Source organism: Xiphophorus maculatus, chromosome 20 (genome assembly GCF_002775205.1).
Source record: "Xiphophorus maculatus strain JP 163 A chromosome 20, X_maculatus-5.0-male, whole genome shotgun sequence".
NCBI classification, from domain to species: domain Eukaryota; kingdom Metazoa; phylum Chordata; class Actinopteri; order Cyprinodontiformes; family Poeciliidae; genus Xiphophorus; species Xiphophorus maculatus.
In genome coordinates, this window is record NC_036462.1 from 16,544,071 (window position 1) to 16,561,536 (window position 17,466).

Here is a 17,466-nt window from a genome sequence, read left to right on the forward strand (position 1 = left end):
TCAATCATGAAGAAAAACTGAATGTTCCTCTTTCCATACATTTCCTGGAAAGACCTGGAAAGCGATAAAAGAACATTTCAAACTTTAGATGAGTTTTGAAGACTGTGTAGGAAGCCTGGAAAACACACTTCATATAATTAGGAACTTTAAGATTCTTCAATACTTGATCAAATCAACTTAATTTTGTTACAAGTTTTACTTTGACAATGCCTCTCTATCCAGCAGCCATGTGAAATAAGTTGTACAACAACAAATCTTAAATAATTATTAATTGATAATTATTATAAACACAAAACCTACAAATTGCAGAAAATGCATGCGAGTTCAGTTTTTATTTTGGTCGGCAGGTGGCACTAAAATGTCCTTTTAATTTAAAGCATATGAATTGTGTTGTATTAACAGGGAATAATAAAAGTATCTTTCAAATCAATAACACACAGAGAAGCTAAACATGATGTTAAGAACAACATGGAGCCTTGCTCAATGTTTGAGACTTTTTCAGTTTATTGTTCAGGTAATCTCTGTGCAAGGATAAGAATTACAAAAATCTACACATTACACATAATACATATATACTGTATATATCCTGTTCCTATGATACAATGTTATATTTACAAGCAATATTTAGCAGTAGGTGTTAAGTCGTCCCATCGTATGTACCTTTTACACTTTAAAGAGATGTTGATCAACCCTCTGGAGGAGGGGTAACACATGTCATCAAGAGAAAGCAACAGTAACAGCCTGCAAAGACCCAATACAACCTGGACAAGCTAGTTTCTAGTGCAGCTTCAGGTTGGAGACACAGAACCTACAAACAGCTCAGCTCCATGTAGTTTATTAGTGCGTCATTCAACTGAATTGTGCAAGTGTCTTACTTATTTTAGAGGTAACACAGCTAATAATGTGGTAAAAAGAGATAAGGATATTGTTTATTGAATCAAAGTAAACTTTACTTCATCCTTTTTGTTACAGAAATGATCATGAAAGCTAGAATGCAATGCTAACGGTTCATGTCTTGTGCACCATTATAACTTGGTCTATACTGCCACCCCCTGGACATTTCTGAAAGTGACAGATGAAGAATGAAAAAGCAGTAAAGATGAGATGTTAAATTTTGGTCTTCTTTAAAACAAAGACACATACAAAACCCACTATAATGTCCACTACAAAAGCAATTTTAACCCCCTGAATTTTTTTTTGACACATTGAAACCACAAATTTGTGTAATTAGTTGGAATATGATATAAATAACCAACACGGAAAAGTGTGTATTTTTCTATTCTGTTCCTTTTACTCTGACACCCCAAAATAATATCCAGTGCAACGAACTACTTTCAAAATCACCAATTTAGAAAATAGTCAACCTGTGTGTTATTTAAACTTAGCACAAAATAAATTTTTCTATTAAAATATAACAGACAAGCAGCATCAAGAAAACCGAGGAACACAGCAGATTACAAAACTGATTAGGTCAAGGCTATAAAAACAAATCCCAAGCTTTGAACTGCTTTGCTGGAAACTGCAATCCAAGCAACTGGAGCATTAAACCAAGAGGTCCATGGTGACTCTGGAGTAGCAACAAAGATCCAATAGGTTAACATGACAATTTGTTAGCCTTGCACTTAAGAAATCTGGTCTCAAAGGGGTAGAAGAAGAAATCCACAGTATGCCCTGTGGTTACGTTAGAGCAAAACTGAAATATTCAACCCTCATGAAAAAGGTATGAATGCAGTAAAAGTATCTCCACGCATCACAATGAACAATGAACAGTTCAGTTCATATTTTCCTGATGTAGCAAATGTGCCTTAAATTAATGGGTGGTTAACAATCCTCTGCAGGACATGGAGGCATGCTGAGGTGGTAATCTAATCAGTTTTAATCAGGGGGGCTGAAGCAGAGACACATCAAACATTAAGTTCAGCAGGGCCTGAAGTCCAGGGTTCTGAAAATGACTGTCTTCAAGGACCTTAGCCTGGTACAGATGTTCATGTTAGAGCAACACAATAACCCTAAACATAAAGGGAGAGCCACATTGCAATTGTCTATATCCAATCTATCTTCATGTGATAGAATGCTCCATTCAAAGTCTTGCTATAAATCCAATTTAGAATCAGCTCAAAAACTTGAACTTTACCATTCATATATTCTCAGATGAAACGATTGAGTCGGATGTTTTCCAAAGAAGAATGTTCAAAGAAAGCACAGACTTATTGCAAAAGACTTGAAGCTAAAGTGCTCAATCAACCCTTTAAAATTTAACAAATTTACTTTTCATACTCTTATTTGTATACAATTCAGAAAAACATGTATACTTTTCCTTCCACTTTAAAATAAAGCATAACTTTGTGTTGGTTTATTCAAATAAATTAGAATAAAAAAATCTCCCTAATAATCACACAACGTTGTGGTATGCGGCTGTAACATGATGATGTGAAAAAGTGCGGGGGTTTGAAAACTTTTGCAAAATACTGTATTTATCAAATATCAGGATATTTTTAAAAAAATGGCACAATGAGGTGGATGAATGGTACTGATGCTGCTGAATCCCTAAACTAAAGCACCAGTTGGGATCACAACAGTGGGTGGAGCCATTTTGTTACATTTGTGCTTTAGTTGGCTGTCAGTGCCAGCCAAGTCCTTGTGCTGCCATGAGTTTCACCAGGGCCTGCAGCATTTCCCAGATTTTTGAAAATTGTAACCAACATATCTGACTGTGTATATTTCCAAATGCTCTATGCTTTGAAGCTGTTGTCAAGGCAAATACGACAGGCTTAATTCCCACAGAACCAACATTCTGTGTTCATCAGAAGAACTGCAGCTTGAGGCAGTGGATATCGTCCCTCAGTCATGTTGTCTTCCAATATTGTTCCAAAGTGGGACAGTTTTCTCAACATTAACCTCTCTCCATCAACATAAGTGGTTCTGAAGGAACTATTCACACATAAGACCCCCAGCACAGTCTGGATGTCTACATGGTAAGTGGTGTAGTATTCCCGTAAGTGTTTCATGGTAATGGAGCAGGAAACCAGACACAAAGCACAAGCTCACAGCATCTTTGTAATCTAATATTGTTTCAGCGAGACGTTTCATATCTCAGTAAACAGAAATATTCTCCAGTGCATCTCTTTAGTCCAGCTTTGTATGAGTCTATTAAGTAATTTTTATAGTTTTAATTCCTATTTCTGTGTAATATAATCACTGTTAAACAGTACAGTTACTTGCTTCCAGGTGGTATAAGAAGAAACCAGAAGCAGCAAGCGTACCTTGTACAAGATTAGTGGGGAAATATTTGGACAAAATGGGTGTTGTCGTTTGTTATTGATGTAAAGACGACCTGTAGGGCCGTGCCGATATCATTCATTATCCACATTGTTCTTGACAGCTGGTAAATTGGAGCTACATGTTACCCTGTTTGTCGGAGGATGAAGAGGACGTGGACGGCGATGGGGAGGGTGCTTTAGGAAACACCCTTTCAGTGGGGGTGATGCCAGGACTGCCCAGACCAGAAGAGCTGGAGCTGCTGGAGCGGTGCGGTACCTGGCCAGGTCCAATCACTGGAGCCGGTCGGACAGGCCTGACCGGCGGGGGCCTTAGAGGAGCGCTCGGTCTACGTGACGACAGAGCTGGTTTGAAAGTGGTCATGGTCTCAGAGGAGGAGCTGCTGCTGCAACGTCGCTGGGCTGCATCCGGGTCCCTGATCACCATGGTGTGCAGGGGGCTGGCAGACATTTCCTGGGCAGCACCAGGGTGCTTGAGAGGCTCCAGGGTGTCCAGGACAACATCGGGGGCATGTTTGGCTACATTCTGCCGCTCTAGCTCTCGCAATTCATGCAGAGCTGTATTCATTGTTTTCTCTATGTCCTAACAAAGAAAAGAAGAAAACTGTTTATTTTTATGAAAATCAATGAACCAGAAAATAAGTAACTAAATTTCAATTTTATTTCTAAAGAGAGGTGTTATGCACTATTGACTTTCTTGAGTTTTAAATCATGTAATAATGTCATTTCCTCATCAAAAACATACCTTGAGTGTGTTTCAAAGCTAACAGTTAAGATAAAACTTATATAAATAATAGAATGCTATTTACTAAATGTATTGCAACTTAACCTTCCCTCTAAAAAACATCCCATAATACAAAATGTAAACATTTGCTACAGCTACTTTTTTGAAAATGGCTAACCACCAGCACATAACCTCCTGCATTCTACAATGCAAGTCAATAGATGTACAGTAGTATCTTTTATACAGCTCAGTTTCTAATGTACCCATCCACCCATCCATCCCTGTTTATCCTTGGGCATAATTTATCACATTATTCTTATCTTTAATCAACAATTATCTTTCAGTGGTTTAATATTTAATTTCACATGAAAAAACAGCTTTATGTGAGATTTCTTACAACTTGCTTCCAGTTAAGCATTTCTCAGAAGCCTCTAAAGATTACATGTGCAACACACTTAACACAACAACAAAAAAATGTGAGTTGACTCAACTGCACTTCGATAACTTGTTGCAGCCCTCACCTCCGCGAGCGCCTCGGCCTCCAGAGCTTTATGGTCCCCTAAACTGCCGTGCCGTGCTGTGCTCGGTGATGATCGTTGAGAGTGACTCTCAACAAATGCTTTCCTGTCGGGGTGGTTGATGGAGCCTGAGCTGCCGAACGTGGTGAAGCGGCGCTTCTCCGGGCTGTCGGCATGGGCCCTGCTGACGGCTATCTTGTGCGGGCTGCAGGGGCGCGGCATTACCCTGGGCGGCTGGTCAGCAGCCCTGGTGGGGCTGAGGCTGTCGGCACCATTGTTCCTGTGGCGGGGAACTGCGGCTCCATCTGATCGCACTCTTACCCTGACACAATGGGATTATAAGAAGAGAAATTAACTTCTTTGCATTACAAGGAATGTAATTTTTTCACTTATCATATATCTGTTCATGGTATTTTACTTGGGAGTTCCCATACATCTTTCATATAAAAATTCCAGCCTTTCACAAAGATGCAGGTTTGCAGGACTATCAGGCCAATTTGTTCATTTTATCATATTATACAGTAAAGCCCACTATAAAGTTGTGATAGATACTTCTTAAGTGGGCTGGCTTTAAGTAACCTGAGGGGAAAAAACAAGGAAGGAAGGATGGAAAGAATGAAGGAAATGGAAATAAGAATGACACTACAAAGAGATGTAGGAAAAGGATGAAACAAAAATAAGGGTGCAATGACCAAAGAAGGAAGAAAAAGACACGAGGAAAAGAGGAAAAACAACATAGGAAAGAACAAAAGCTTATGATGATGGAAAGGTACAATTAAGAAAAGAAGGACAGAAAGAAGGAATGATTGAAGGAATGTAACAACATTAAAACAACAGAGATAATAAGTCTGGAACAACAAATATTTCCCAACTCTGATTTAGTTTTTCTCAGATCCTGAAAATACTGAAATCAAATTTCAGACTTTTCTAGAAAGTGGAGATACCTCGTCTAATAAACCTCACCTTCCTAATGCAGGTCCAAAACGGTTCTCAGCAGCATGGTCACAGGGAGACTGATGCTCATTTCTTGATGACGCCCTGTCATCATAGTGAGATCCACTGCTGGTCTCACTTTCTGTCCTCTGAATGCTGTCTGAGAAAGCATCATCCCTATGAAGTGAGTAATAAATATTTATGATTATGTTCTGTTTTAGTGACGTTTTCACATTGCTTATTACATTTTAAATACTGCTGGGTCTTGAAACACCTAGAGAACTCATAACAATCCAACATAAGCATTTAATCTTCAAAGTGAGCCTATATTTGCACAATGCAAATGAACTGATCATGTACACAACCTAATTCAATTTGCTCAAAAATGTAGCTTTGATTAAGTTACATGCTGGGAGATAAAGCTTTGGTTTTCAAGAATAAATGGCTGGAAGTGAAAGAAACCCTATTTGAACACTGGCTTGTCAAATTATAATTTTTTCCTGCTGATTTGTTTTGTAACTAAAATTGGAAAAGAAGTAAGAAATGCACAGAGACAGAGATGGTTCTTATGCAAGACTTCCCTATCAAACAAAAGTTTGCAAACATGAATCTCCAAAAAATAAAACTTCACTTCACAAATAAAACTGCTACAGATGTTGATCTGCACATGTCCATCTCAATAAATGAATCCAATCCGAACCTTTTACTTGTGACTTGTTCACATTGCCAAACACTACAATATCTGCTTTTATGTGCATGTTATCAATGTGCTTCACTGAATTAAACCTCTGTAGGGTATTTTCAACAGCAAGATAAGAGACACCAGAGCCAACAACGCATACGGGCAAAAGGCTGCTATTAAAACAACCAGGGTCTAATTAACAATTCAGCAGATGTCCATGCTCACATGCTAAGAGTAGGCAATGTAGAATGTAATGTATTCATTCAAGAAATAAATAAATAAAATAAATATATTGAATAAGAATGTTCATCTTATGAAACATTCTGTGGATTTTCTTTAGCTGTAGGCTATAAGAATCAAAATTTATATATATAAAAATAACACTTGAATAATAATAACTGTTTCATTAAATAAAATGTGTTACAGATTTTTACATGATAATCATTTATTTAGATGCACCTGATTGTTGTCATTTTTTTCAGATCATCCTTTTACACCATAAAACCAATAAATCAAGCTTACATGTCTTGCACTACAATGTATTGATGCGGGATCAGCCCATCCACACCGTTGTGCCGGCCCTCCCACCAATCCTCAGACGCTCTCATGTACAGCAGCAGAGACGCTCCCTTCTTGAAGGACAGCTCCCTCGAACTTCGCCCCACGTAGTCAAACTTGGCAATGGCCTCAATTGGCTCAAACTCTGCAGGAGTCAACACATGAAAGAGTTCTATATATAAAACAAATCTCATTATTTTCACAGTACGCTGGAAATGCCACAGCTGGGATCTTGACAGTGCATCGATTGCGCCTGTATCTGACCTTCATCACTTGTGTTTGGCCCGGTCCCGTTGTCGATCTCATCAAGAGCTCCTGGCTCACTGTGAGGGCTTTCACTACACAAACAAAAAGAAATGCAAAGAATCAGGAAAAAAAATAGCAAAAAGTCCCACACATGTAAAAAAATACATTATTTTAAGCTTTTAGGGCTTTAATAGTTAGATTTCAAGCAGATATGTTCCTTTACTATGAACTACAGTGAAATCTGATCTGCAGATTTAAGCTACATTTGCAGGTAAACTGAGATGTAAATTCAACAAATTTGCCTGACACATAACTGTGTTCTGTAACAACCAAATGTTACTTTTTCTGTCTTTAAATTATGATCAGATTTCAATTCACAACTTGTTTGTTTTTGACAACATGGTTTTGTTTGTGTGTCTACTTTTTAAACAAAGAATTAGATCTGGTATTCTTGAGAATCTAATGTTTAACCTGTTGCACATGTTTGGGCTATAAGATGCTCAATTTCCGTGCACCTACCAGTACTCTTCACCTCCTGCCATGCATTTTTCATAGACCGGTCCTTCCAACTCCCGCTGGCTCGGAAAGATGGCCTCGTGGTGGATAATGATCGTCTTGATGACCTCATTAACGTGTGCTTGGCAAGCCACGGGATCCTGGTCGTCCGGTATGGGCATCAGCGTGGGGCCGAAGCAGATAGCCAGATTGTAGGGGTCCATCATGTTCTCGTCACTGTATTGGGAAAGACTTGAAGAGAGGGCAGCATTTAGCAAAACAGTAACAATATTGCTTATTTTAGCTGTTGCTGTGTGAGGAACTTACTGATTGAGAAAAGCAAACAGGTATCTCATGACAATGATCACAGGCCGCTGTAGGGTCACAATTATCTGCTGGAGATGATGAGCTCTTTCACCACCAGAATCAAGTTCTGGGTAAAATAGATAAATAAACAGACCGCATTTGAAACAATTTTAATGACCAACTGGATATTTCAGATTGTTTCTCCTGTAATGTGACTAACTGGTGGTGGAGATGAAGTCGAGGAAACGTTCTTTGGGGAAAAGCGGGTTTTCCAGCCCTCGGAAGTAGAGCTTGAGGACGCCTGCCACAGAGTTGATGTCATGATCAGTCTGATCGTCCACTAGTGGATCTTCTCCTGCAGATGAACCAAACTCTTAATCCTCTAATTACCCATTCATTGGAGCCACTTTCATCTAATAGGGCTCAGATGCAATCTCATATATACTTCAAATTAGAGCACCATAATACAATTATTCTTGCTCATTTATTATTATTTCAGGATGCTATGTTTTATGTATTAGGTGGTTTACATGTCCATTACAGCGGTACAAGCGGCTTGCAGCCCTCTTAATTGCACTTTAGAGTCCTGTGAGAGTTACAGTGGCTTTTCAGGTGGGCAAAACGCAATTTAAAATCGATCAAGGGGAGATATGGAGGCAACCTGGGGACTAACCTCTTTCAAATGCATTCTTAATGTCATTGACTTCGACCTGAGATCCTGGAACCCGAAATATGCCTTGTTGCTGAAGACCTATGGATGGATAAAACCGTTAAGGTGAAAAGAGGGCGGTATCAATATCAATGCTACTTAAAAATAGCACAGGTATTGTTAAATTACAAATAAATATGGACAAATATAACAATAATAAAATGTACATAAGAAAAAGATGTATTTTGAAAGAGACATGCAGAATTTTAGCTTGGACAGACTTGGTAAACAAACAAGCTTGCAAACTAGCAACAGAACAACTTTGGTCAAAAAAATAAACAATCAATTTTCATTTTTCCCCAAAAATATTTTATGACGTTTTTGTGATTACCTTTATGATAAATGAAAACATAACTCATTGTATCCACCTCAGTCAAATGACCTACTCAGGTAACGCTTAAACGCCTTTGAGCTCATTATATATTTGGGTGGGGGTGATATAGTGAACACACTTCAAGTGAATGCACATATATTTCATAAAATGCAAAAAAAGATGGAAAATTAAACTATAGCATTTGCAGAAACTGCACTTTAATCTCTTTGTGATGGAGAGAACTTGAAACCTACCGTACAGATTGATGTATCGAATGCAGCTCTCAACCACCACTGGTATAGGCTGCCCTGAATCCTACATGAAGAAATAGATCGGAATGACTGGAGGTATTTAAACAACAGTAACAGTTAGAAATTAATATGGAGGAACTCTAAAAAAATCTGATTAATTTATGATATTTGTAGAATATTATAATCATTAACAGCTAAATTAATATAAAATAAAATAACTTATGGTAAGTGTATCAAATTTACATGTCACAGAATATATCTGAACAAGAATATGTACAGCATACAGCATTTTAACATAAAAGAGCCTTTTTACAAGAACAGGAAAAGAATGCAGAGAAATGTCAGCAAGCAAACAAAACCCACAGTGACGATCCCACCCTGCTTAAAGACAAAGTACCTGACTCCTGGCACGGACATTTCTTCTTCCCCTGGGCAGAGAGCAGTAAGGCACGGAGAGACAGAGCAGGAGAAGGAACAACAACCACAAAAGATTAGAAAGAGACAGAGAGACAGATCTTAACAGAGGCCTGGCTTGAGAGAGCAGCCAAAGCTTCAGCGCCTTGTGGGGTGAGAGACAGGAGTACGGGGCCTGAGGGAGGAGGGTGAGAAAGGGGAAGTTGCCATCGCAGAGCATTGGCAGGGCTCCTACAAATTTTTTATTTCAATTTTTTACACTTATTCAGACCAATTTTCTAGAAATACATTTTGGCAAGTCATCTGGCAACAAAACACCAATAAATCCTGATGGATTTATTTCCACCAATCAGGAAACACAGCAGTGAAACTGACAAAGGGCTATTGTGTTGCTTTTTGGACATCTGGACCAATTAGGGGCAGTAAAAAATCATTTTGAATGTAAAAGTCTACACTACAATATCCTAAATCAAAACAAAGATAATCTTTAAATCACAACTTGTGAGAAGTCATTTCACCACATAAAGAAATTTCAATGCTTTGTTTTTCGTATCCCAGCTGAACCCAAATCAAGAATGGATGAGTTTATGTATGTCACTGTTTTTGTAATTAAAAACAGTGACATAGTCCATTTATTTATTCCTGAATGACTGTGTGTGCTTAGTCAGGAGTGTGACACAAACTCAACTTATATTGTGGCAAGTCAAATATAAAAGTCAACTGAATATAAATCAATATAACAATACCCTTATTTTCTTAAAATTCTGATTTGTATCTTTTAAAAATCTTATCTTTTATATAAAACAATATAATTCTATGTCTGGAATGTGTGGTTTTCTTTAAACTCAATTTTTACTTTCCGTACTTGTCCAGATTTTCAAAATTATACCATAAAATTTCAGACCTTTCAAGAATAAGTAGAAACCCTGCATTGGGTTTGGATACATGCCTGTTAGAAAGACATGCTGGTTCAAATTTTGTCTATTTAAGGACTCAAAGGTTGAGTTATAAGGTTATAAGGGTTTTATTGTAACCCATATAAAAGTAATTACTACAATTCTTCGAAAATATTTGTTATTAAGTTTGAACTTTGCATATTTACTTTTTGCTAAGATACAACCAGCATATCTGTGGTTGAAATGTGTTTTGATACATTTAGTAGTTGATTAAGCAATGATTTCATATTGATGCTGTTGTTGTGGGATGCTGCTGCAGCCGCCAAGAAAATATGCCCATGTGTTTATTAGCATAGCCAACTGGCCCGCATAAAGCCAAATTAATTCAGTGTCTGCTAGCTGGAGGCTCACAAGACTAAGAATATAAAACTTGTCTCCACATCACATTTTTAACTGCTTTAAGACCAAAGACAATGCATTGAGCAAGAGGAAAGTGCATGAGCGAAACAACGTTTGAATAAGAGAGCGGTCACAAGCAAAAAGATCCCCTCCTCCCTACCACCACTACCACCAAAGGGCAGCGAGTGGGACAGCTGAGCTCATGGAGAAACAAAGGGCACAGATGGGCTGATACCTGAATGAAGGCCTCCATATTGCCGTTAAACAGCTTACGGTTAAAAATGGAACGAGGTCTACACTTCCGCATTCTCTGGGGTTTAGGGGGGAGAGTGGGGGGCCTGGGGAGATGGTAGGGATTATAGCGTTGAATGATGATAATAAAAATACATCATGCACGTAAAAGTACCAACATATTTTCAAAAACATTTTTCATATCAGATGTTTAAATGCATCCAAATGAGCATAAGCATAAATTTGATGATTAAAATTAATATAATTAATTATTATTTACAACTTAATAAAATAAAATAACCGTTTACACTTCAAGCACGTGCACTAAGCTGAAAAGTATTGCAGAGACTGTAATTCAGTAACTTTACAAATAATTGTGTGATGATGAAAAATTATGACAATACTGCCGTTTCAGTGATTGCTTTCATCTGTTATTCTGAGAACAGAAAGTTTGCTCACAATATTTCAATAAAAATATTAAGGGTGGACGAGTGAAGATGCTCTCAACAACGTTATATTCGCTGTCAAACATGGTGGTGGTATCATCGTGCTCTGAGTTGTTTTGCTGACAGTGCAACGATGAATGATGCACAAATTTAATAAAACAATGGAGAATGTGGACTACTCCAAGATGGTCAGCATTTTCTTAAACCGTCAACTAAACAAGTGTGGACCTGAACACTTCTATGCATTGGAAACTGATTGTGGAGGTACCATTGTAAAATTAAGCAACTTGAATAAGTGTAGCTTGATCCACAAGATGCTTTTGTGCTTTTCATCAACATGCAGCATGTTTTTGCTGAGACCTTTTGTAAATTCTAGGGTTTTAAAAGCTATTTTTTAAAAATGCAAATGTACTTCACTAACAAACTTAGATACATTTCGACATATTTTTCACATTTTGCCCTGCTGCTAAGAAAAAGAACAGTTGGGTTTTTTGGGTTTTTTATCAAAATCTGGCAAAGTGTATCCCAATGGTTTCACATTAAAGTTTGATCATGCGAATAACAGTAGCAAATACTAAAGAAATTTAGAAAATAAACAAGAATTATTTTAAAAAATGCGACCTGTGATCAGTTTTTCTTCTTTTTGATGCAAACTTATAACATTACTTCTACTCAATGGCATTGCATAGTTATTTCTGTTTAGTATCTTTTATCTTGTGCCTTTTTAAGAAGACCTACAGTAAATAACATTTTCATATTATTAATATTACCTATTTGCTACTCATTTTTGTTTTTCTTTTAGTACTGAGTGTAAAGATGTTTTCATGCTTCAACAATTAAAGAAACAAAAACATTTCAAACTGAGTTAACGTTGGCATTATTTCCATGCAAATGATGAGTGCGTGCAAGCTGTCCTCTTTAGAAAAGTTATCCTCTGAAGGCGTCAGTGTTCTTCATGCCAAGAAACCAAAGCAAAAGAACGTGACACATTGTGGTTTTACTAGCTGCTTGAGGTTTTCTGTCTTTTTGCTTCCGTTGCATGCACAAATAAGGCAAACTAACAGGATGTTTAGTGTTGCCTAAACCTGCAGCACACTAATGTCTCCCTCTCTCACGACAGAGACATTAGTGCTTTTCATTTAACATTTAGTGTGAATCAACATAAAGAAGCATACCTGAAATATCAACTGGGTTTTCTTTAATATAGTCTATTTAGATGTTACAGTGGATTGAAAGAGTGCTCATGTTACTAGAATTTGTTCACAACGTCACATTGCAGCAACAGACGTCAACATACTTTTGGGGGTTTTATGTGATAGGCCACAGTAGTGCTGTGAAGTGGAAAATAATGGTCATTTTCAATTCTATGTAAAGATAAAGATCTAAAAAGTGTGCCATGCATTTAACTTCCCCAATTACAGACTTCATATTGCAAGTTTTCACTGCATTTACATCTGCAAGTGTTTTCATGTTTTTTTCTACTAGTTTAGACATCAAGACACTTGAAAATGTTGCTTATTCTCTTTGTAAAGTATTTCAAGCTCAGTCAGATTGCATGAAGAGTATATGTGCAAATCAATTTTCAACTCCTGACACAAATCCTCATTTTAGTTTACATCTGAACTTTGACTGGGCCATTATCACATCAATTTGCTTTGATCTAAACAATTTCATCATAGCTCTGGGTGGATGTTTAGAACAGTTTTCCTGCTGGAAGGTGAATCTCTGCCCCAGTCCTATCAATATCTGACCAGTCTCTCTGGCACTGGTGAAGAAAATGATTTCCAAAGCATGAATGAATTCACCCCCATATTTTAACGTAGGTTAGAGACAATTTGTTTTCATCAAAATGTTTTGTTTTCATATGACAAAATATAAGAAGCAAGCTCAAAGGGTAAGAGTACTTATCCAAGACACTGAAGAATTATTTCATAGAGTAAATAAAATATTAAGTGGGTTTAATAAAATGTATCATAAATTAAAACTAAAACCACATTGCATTTATAGTTTTGTACATTGTACACTGACATGCTTCTTGGAAAAGAAGTTTGATTTCAACCAACTTCCTGGTAAAATAATGGTTAAATAAGTAAAGATAATTATTTTGATCATTTTAAACTATTTTAATAATTCATCATTTTTGTCTCATTAAACTTGCTCAGTCAAGCAGAAGGTGTTTTTTTTTTTTTTTTTTTTTTTTACAAATAAAACAACTAAGAGAATGTTTAACAAGACTTAAAAATCTTAAGAATTCCTTTATTCCCACACTTTGGTCTCATTTTAGCTACAGTTAGAGACACAGGAAGGATTTTACACATCAGCTCCTACATCATTCACCTTCTTGTCACTGAACATCTTACCTTGTTGTTCCATATTCAGCCCTCTCCCCTAAAAGCAGAGGAAACAGAGGAAAAGAGGCCAAATTAGAATCAGCTAGTTCACAGTCACAGCAGTTAGTGGTATGGTTGAGTGCAGGCTGATTATACAAGGCTGGCAGATGGAGACAGAAAGGGGGTGTTATAAAGAAAAAGGGGGCATCTATTCAGCCAAACTGAATGGGGTGAGCGCCATAGCTGCATTTGACTCGCTGCCAGACAGCGGTCATTCAGCGGTCGGCCCCAGAAGGGGCCTGTCTACTCTCTCCATCCGCAAACTGGGAAATGTAACCAGGGGCAACTGGAGAGGCAGGCTGAGGGAGCTCATTTGCACAGTTGGATGATTTCATGAATCCGTAGCGCACTGACTTTAAGAACTTTGAGAAAACATACAAATTTATTAGAATGTAAAAAAGCTAGAAGACAATAACAATGAATGTTTCTCAAACACATCCGTTTTTTCTTTGATCTTCAGACTCAGACCAAGACATGTTAACTGTTAGGATTTGAGAACAATGGATATAAATCTAAGTTTCTGATGTATTATTTTGACATACTGTATATTTGGCACCTTAAGCCAAAAGATTAATTTACAGTAAATGTTGTTTAAATCTCTGTTTTAAAAAACTAAAAAACAGTATCTCACACCTATGACCTTCTTTTCAACATTTTGTGTATGTTTGAGCTAAGAATAAAACTTTGACACCAATTAAACAGTTGATGCATTGGTTTCTGTAAGGACATGTATGTATGCAAAAAACGTGCCCAATGTCACAGAAGTGGGGATATATAGCAGGAGGAATGCTCCCAGCTGTAACATGGCAGCATTATGGCTTTCTGCTAAAAGGAAAGCAGCGAGGACAAATTCAGGGAGGATACTGCAAGGATTTTTCCAGCAACAGACCAAGAGCGATTAAGAGAATATTAATATTGTTGTCTGGATATATGAAGGGGAGCAGCCAAGCCTGGACAAGCTAGGTTGATTGTGCAAGATGAGATGAGCCATTTGTAGATGCTCAGTAAAGAAAAATAACTTCCTCTGGTGGATCTATGTCTTTGGGACTTCATTATTATTTTAATTAAGCATTTTAGGTACATGTAAATATAAACAAATAGCACGTGGTCTCCTGGAGTAGTGCTGGTATTTAAAGCATGCTACTGAATTTTGTCCTTTTTGACAAGAAGTCTAACAGGAATGGGCTAAGGATGATTATTGGGCTTTGTCATTTATCATAACAAATAGAAACGACTGTTTACAAATTTATTGGATGATGTAGATGTTAGTCAGTGCATTTTAGAACACACCACACCTTTTTTCCATTAATATGTAGGTGGGTGTGTGTCATTCAAGAAATGTGTGGCAGATGTTTTCTGTATTTAAAGAATCAGTCATAAATCCACACCTATACCAATTATCACCCAATCCCACAGGATAATAAGTGCTCTGGGATGGCAGACTATTACCATAGCCATTTGCCTGTCTCTGTATCACTATACAGTAGATCTTACCTCTCTACAAATGTCCAGTACAAATAAAGGTTTTTATGTTCTCACCTTCTCCTAGTGTCTGCTTCAGAAGGTCGTGCTTAGCTTGCAGTTTAATAATGAGATTGCTGCCGTTCAAGTACTCTTTGTATTTCTGCAGTTCAAAAAAAAGAAAATAAAATTATATAGTACCACAGATGTTTGATATTTTTTAAACAACCTTTTGCCTGCATGCTTGTGCATTTTCTGCAGTCATCTGTTAACTTACTGTGAAGTAGAAGCCCTCAGTCTCTTGCTGATTGGCTCGCCTTTTGGTGATGTTTGCCTTGCTCATATAGGAGTCAGAGGAGGCCGATTTGACAGACTCTGTGGATTGGCTGTGCTGGAAGGCCTCTGATACATCAAAGTCCTCCACAGTTAGCATGTCCTGGAGGGTCTGCATGGTGGCATCAAGAGTCTTCTTAACCTGATAAAAGACATCCAAGCACATCATAGTATCCAGTCCCTCTTTCATATGCAGTTTATGTGGAAAAAACAAGTGATTTATGTAGAGTGAATACTAAAGTACTGTACCTAAATCTAGTACATTTCAAAAGGCAGAGCCTAGAAATTAGAAATTAGATTTTTTCTTAGCTATGGCCTTGAACACTGTAAAAAGCTGGGGAAACTGCATTCTTAACGCTGACCCATTGTGACCCAAAATTCACACTTCATGTTAGGTATACAGATACAAGATCATACCAATTATCATATGTGTGATACATTTGCACAGCATAGTGACCATTAAATTGGTCTATTTTAACAATTTTGACCTTGTTCACTAATGTGGTTGCCAGTGGCAGCACTGTAGAGGACAAAGATAAAAATAAACATAAATGAACAGTGGCAATCATGGAGTCTTAATGTGCGCATCTGGTAGAATCATTAATGGTTTGAGTTATATTGCAGTCAGAATGATGACTGAAACAACTAATTACAAGACCATCAGGTCTGGCGTTTGGTTTAGCTGTGACATCCTCCTGTGTTAATTTAGCGATTGCTGCCAATAACCTATATGGTCTCTTGCTAAACATGATACACCTATCTCTGTCTTTTTTATAAAAAAAACAACTAAAAGAGCTAATACTGCGACTAATGTCTCTACTGTTCTTATGATTTACATTTTATAGCCCAAAGCTCATTTGTTTAGCTATATTTTCATTGCAGGATTAAACCTCTAAAGAAGCTACCATTGTGATTAACTTTTTACTTTTTAGCACAGAAAGTACTCCTGGACCAGTGCAACTGTGTTTTTTGTGTGTGTGCACTGCTGTCTTAAACAACCATTCATGGCAGGACACCAAGTCAAAATCCTGCTGGAGGTTTCTTTCTGTTAAAGGCAAGTTTTCCTTTCCATTAGGAGATCAGTAGATAGGATTGCTGCATTAAGTCAATGAAACAATGCATCCAGCTGTCTGCTGTCGCTATATACTTTCTGAGAAGAAGTGATTGATCCAAATTCAGTGACTCAATTTAATCAGCTGGGTTTCCTTGGATGACAAAAAAACCTTCTACAAGTTTAATAATAAAATAAATATGACTGCCTTGTTTAATAAAGAGAATTGAATTGGAATGTATGTATCTGACTTTCAATCCGTCTCACGTATAAATTGGAAGCTTTTTTCTCTGCTTTTTTTGAATTGGTACTAAACTAAACCCAAATAAATTGATTTATCCTTAGCAAACATACCTTGCTTAGGATGTTAAGAGTAAAGATAACAACAAAACACTAAACTTAAAGATACTTAGCTTAGGTTTAGCTGCTTATCAGACTTACAAGAGATTTTATGAGTATATTGTAATTTATAAGCACATATTTTATTGTTATTCTGTAGCAGAAACCATGAGGTTTATTTTCCCTTAGGTACTATTCTGTTCATGTAATTCAGGGAATGACTACAAGAAAATATCTACTTGCCAAAACGTGCCCATACCTCCAGTCAGAGCAATAATTAAAAGGATTAGGAGGCTAGCTTATCTTGCAGCACCCAACAACAGGGAGGATGGTAACAGAGGTAAAAAAAAATGATAATAATTGTATATAATTGTTTAAAGAAAAGCAGCAATTCTGAAGTAGGAGGTTTTGGTGCTGCAGGAAAAGATGAATTTGTTTTAAGCTTTTTTGGCATCGTTAGCAAAGTGCCAACAAATATGAAAGGTGCTTTGCG

The 17,466-nt window shown here is 37.2% G+C and overlaps 1 protein-coding gene across 4 annotated transcripts in view; it reads right to left on the reverse strand.

Moving 5' to 3' along the window:
* Nucleotides 1–480: 480 nt before the first annotated feature.
* The window catches only part of LOC102218680 (SLIT-ROBO Rho GTPase-activating protein 3-like), a 39,969-nt gene continuing 22,983 nt past the window's right edge, over nucleotides 481–17,466 (reverse strand). Inside the window, exons 9-22 of one of the 4 annotated variants that reach the window (XM_023324979.1) lie at nucleotides 15,528–15,725; nucleotides 15,329–15,413; nucleotides 13,760–13,787; nucleotides 9,411–9,441; nucleotides 9,017–9,077; nucleotides 8,414–8,491; nucleotides 7,961–8,095; nucleotides 7,762–7,867; nucleotides 7,459–7,686; nucleotides 6,958–7,031; nucleotides 6,658–6,838; nucleotides 5,484–5,630; nucleotides 4,524–4,842; nucleotides 481–3,861 (exon numbers count right to left, since the gene is read on the reverse strand). In XM_023324979.1, the coding sequence (XP_023180747.1) occupies nucleotides 3,397–3,861; nucleotides 4,524–4,842; nucleotides 5,484–5,630; nucleotides 6,658–6,838; nucleotides 6,958–7,031; nucleotides 7,459–7,686; nucleotides 7,762–7,867; nucleotides 7,961–8,095; nucleotides 8,414–8,491; nucleotides 9,017–9,077; nucleotides 9,411–9,441; nucleotides 13,760–13,787; nucleotides 15,329–15,413; nucleotides 15,528–15,725 (2,136 nt within the window). In that variant the 3' untranslated portion in view covers nucleotides 481–3,396. Of the gene's footprint in view, nucleotides 3,862–4,493; nucleotides 4,843–5,483; nucleotides 5,631–6,657; nucleotides 6,839–6,957; nucleotides 7,032–7,458; nucleotides 7,687–7,761; nucleotides 7,868–7,960; nucleotides 8,096–8,413; nucleotides 8,492–9,016; nucleotides 9,078–9,410; nucleotides 9,442–10,957; nucleotides 11,061–13,759; nucleotides 13,788–15,328; nucleotides 15,414–15,527; nucleotides 15,726–17,466 lie in introns of all 4 variants that reach the window. The other 3 variants (XM_023324978.1, XM_023324977.1, XM_014475920.2) reach the window with 3 other exon arrangements.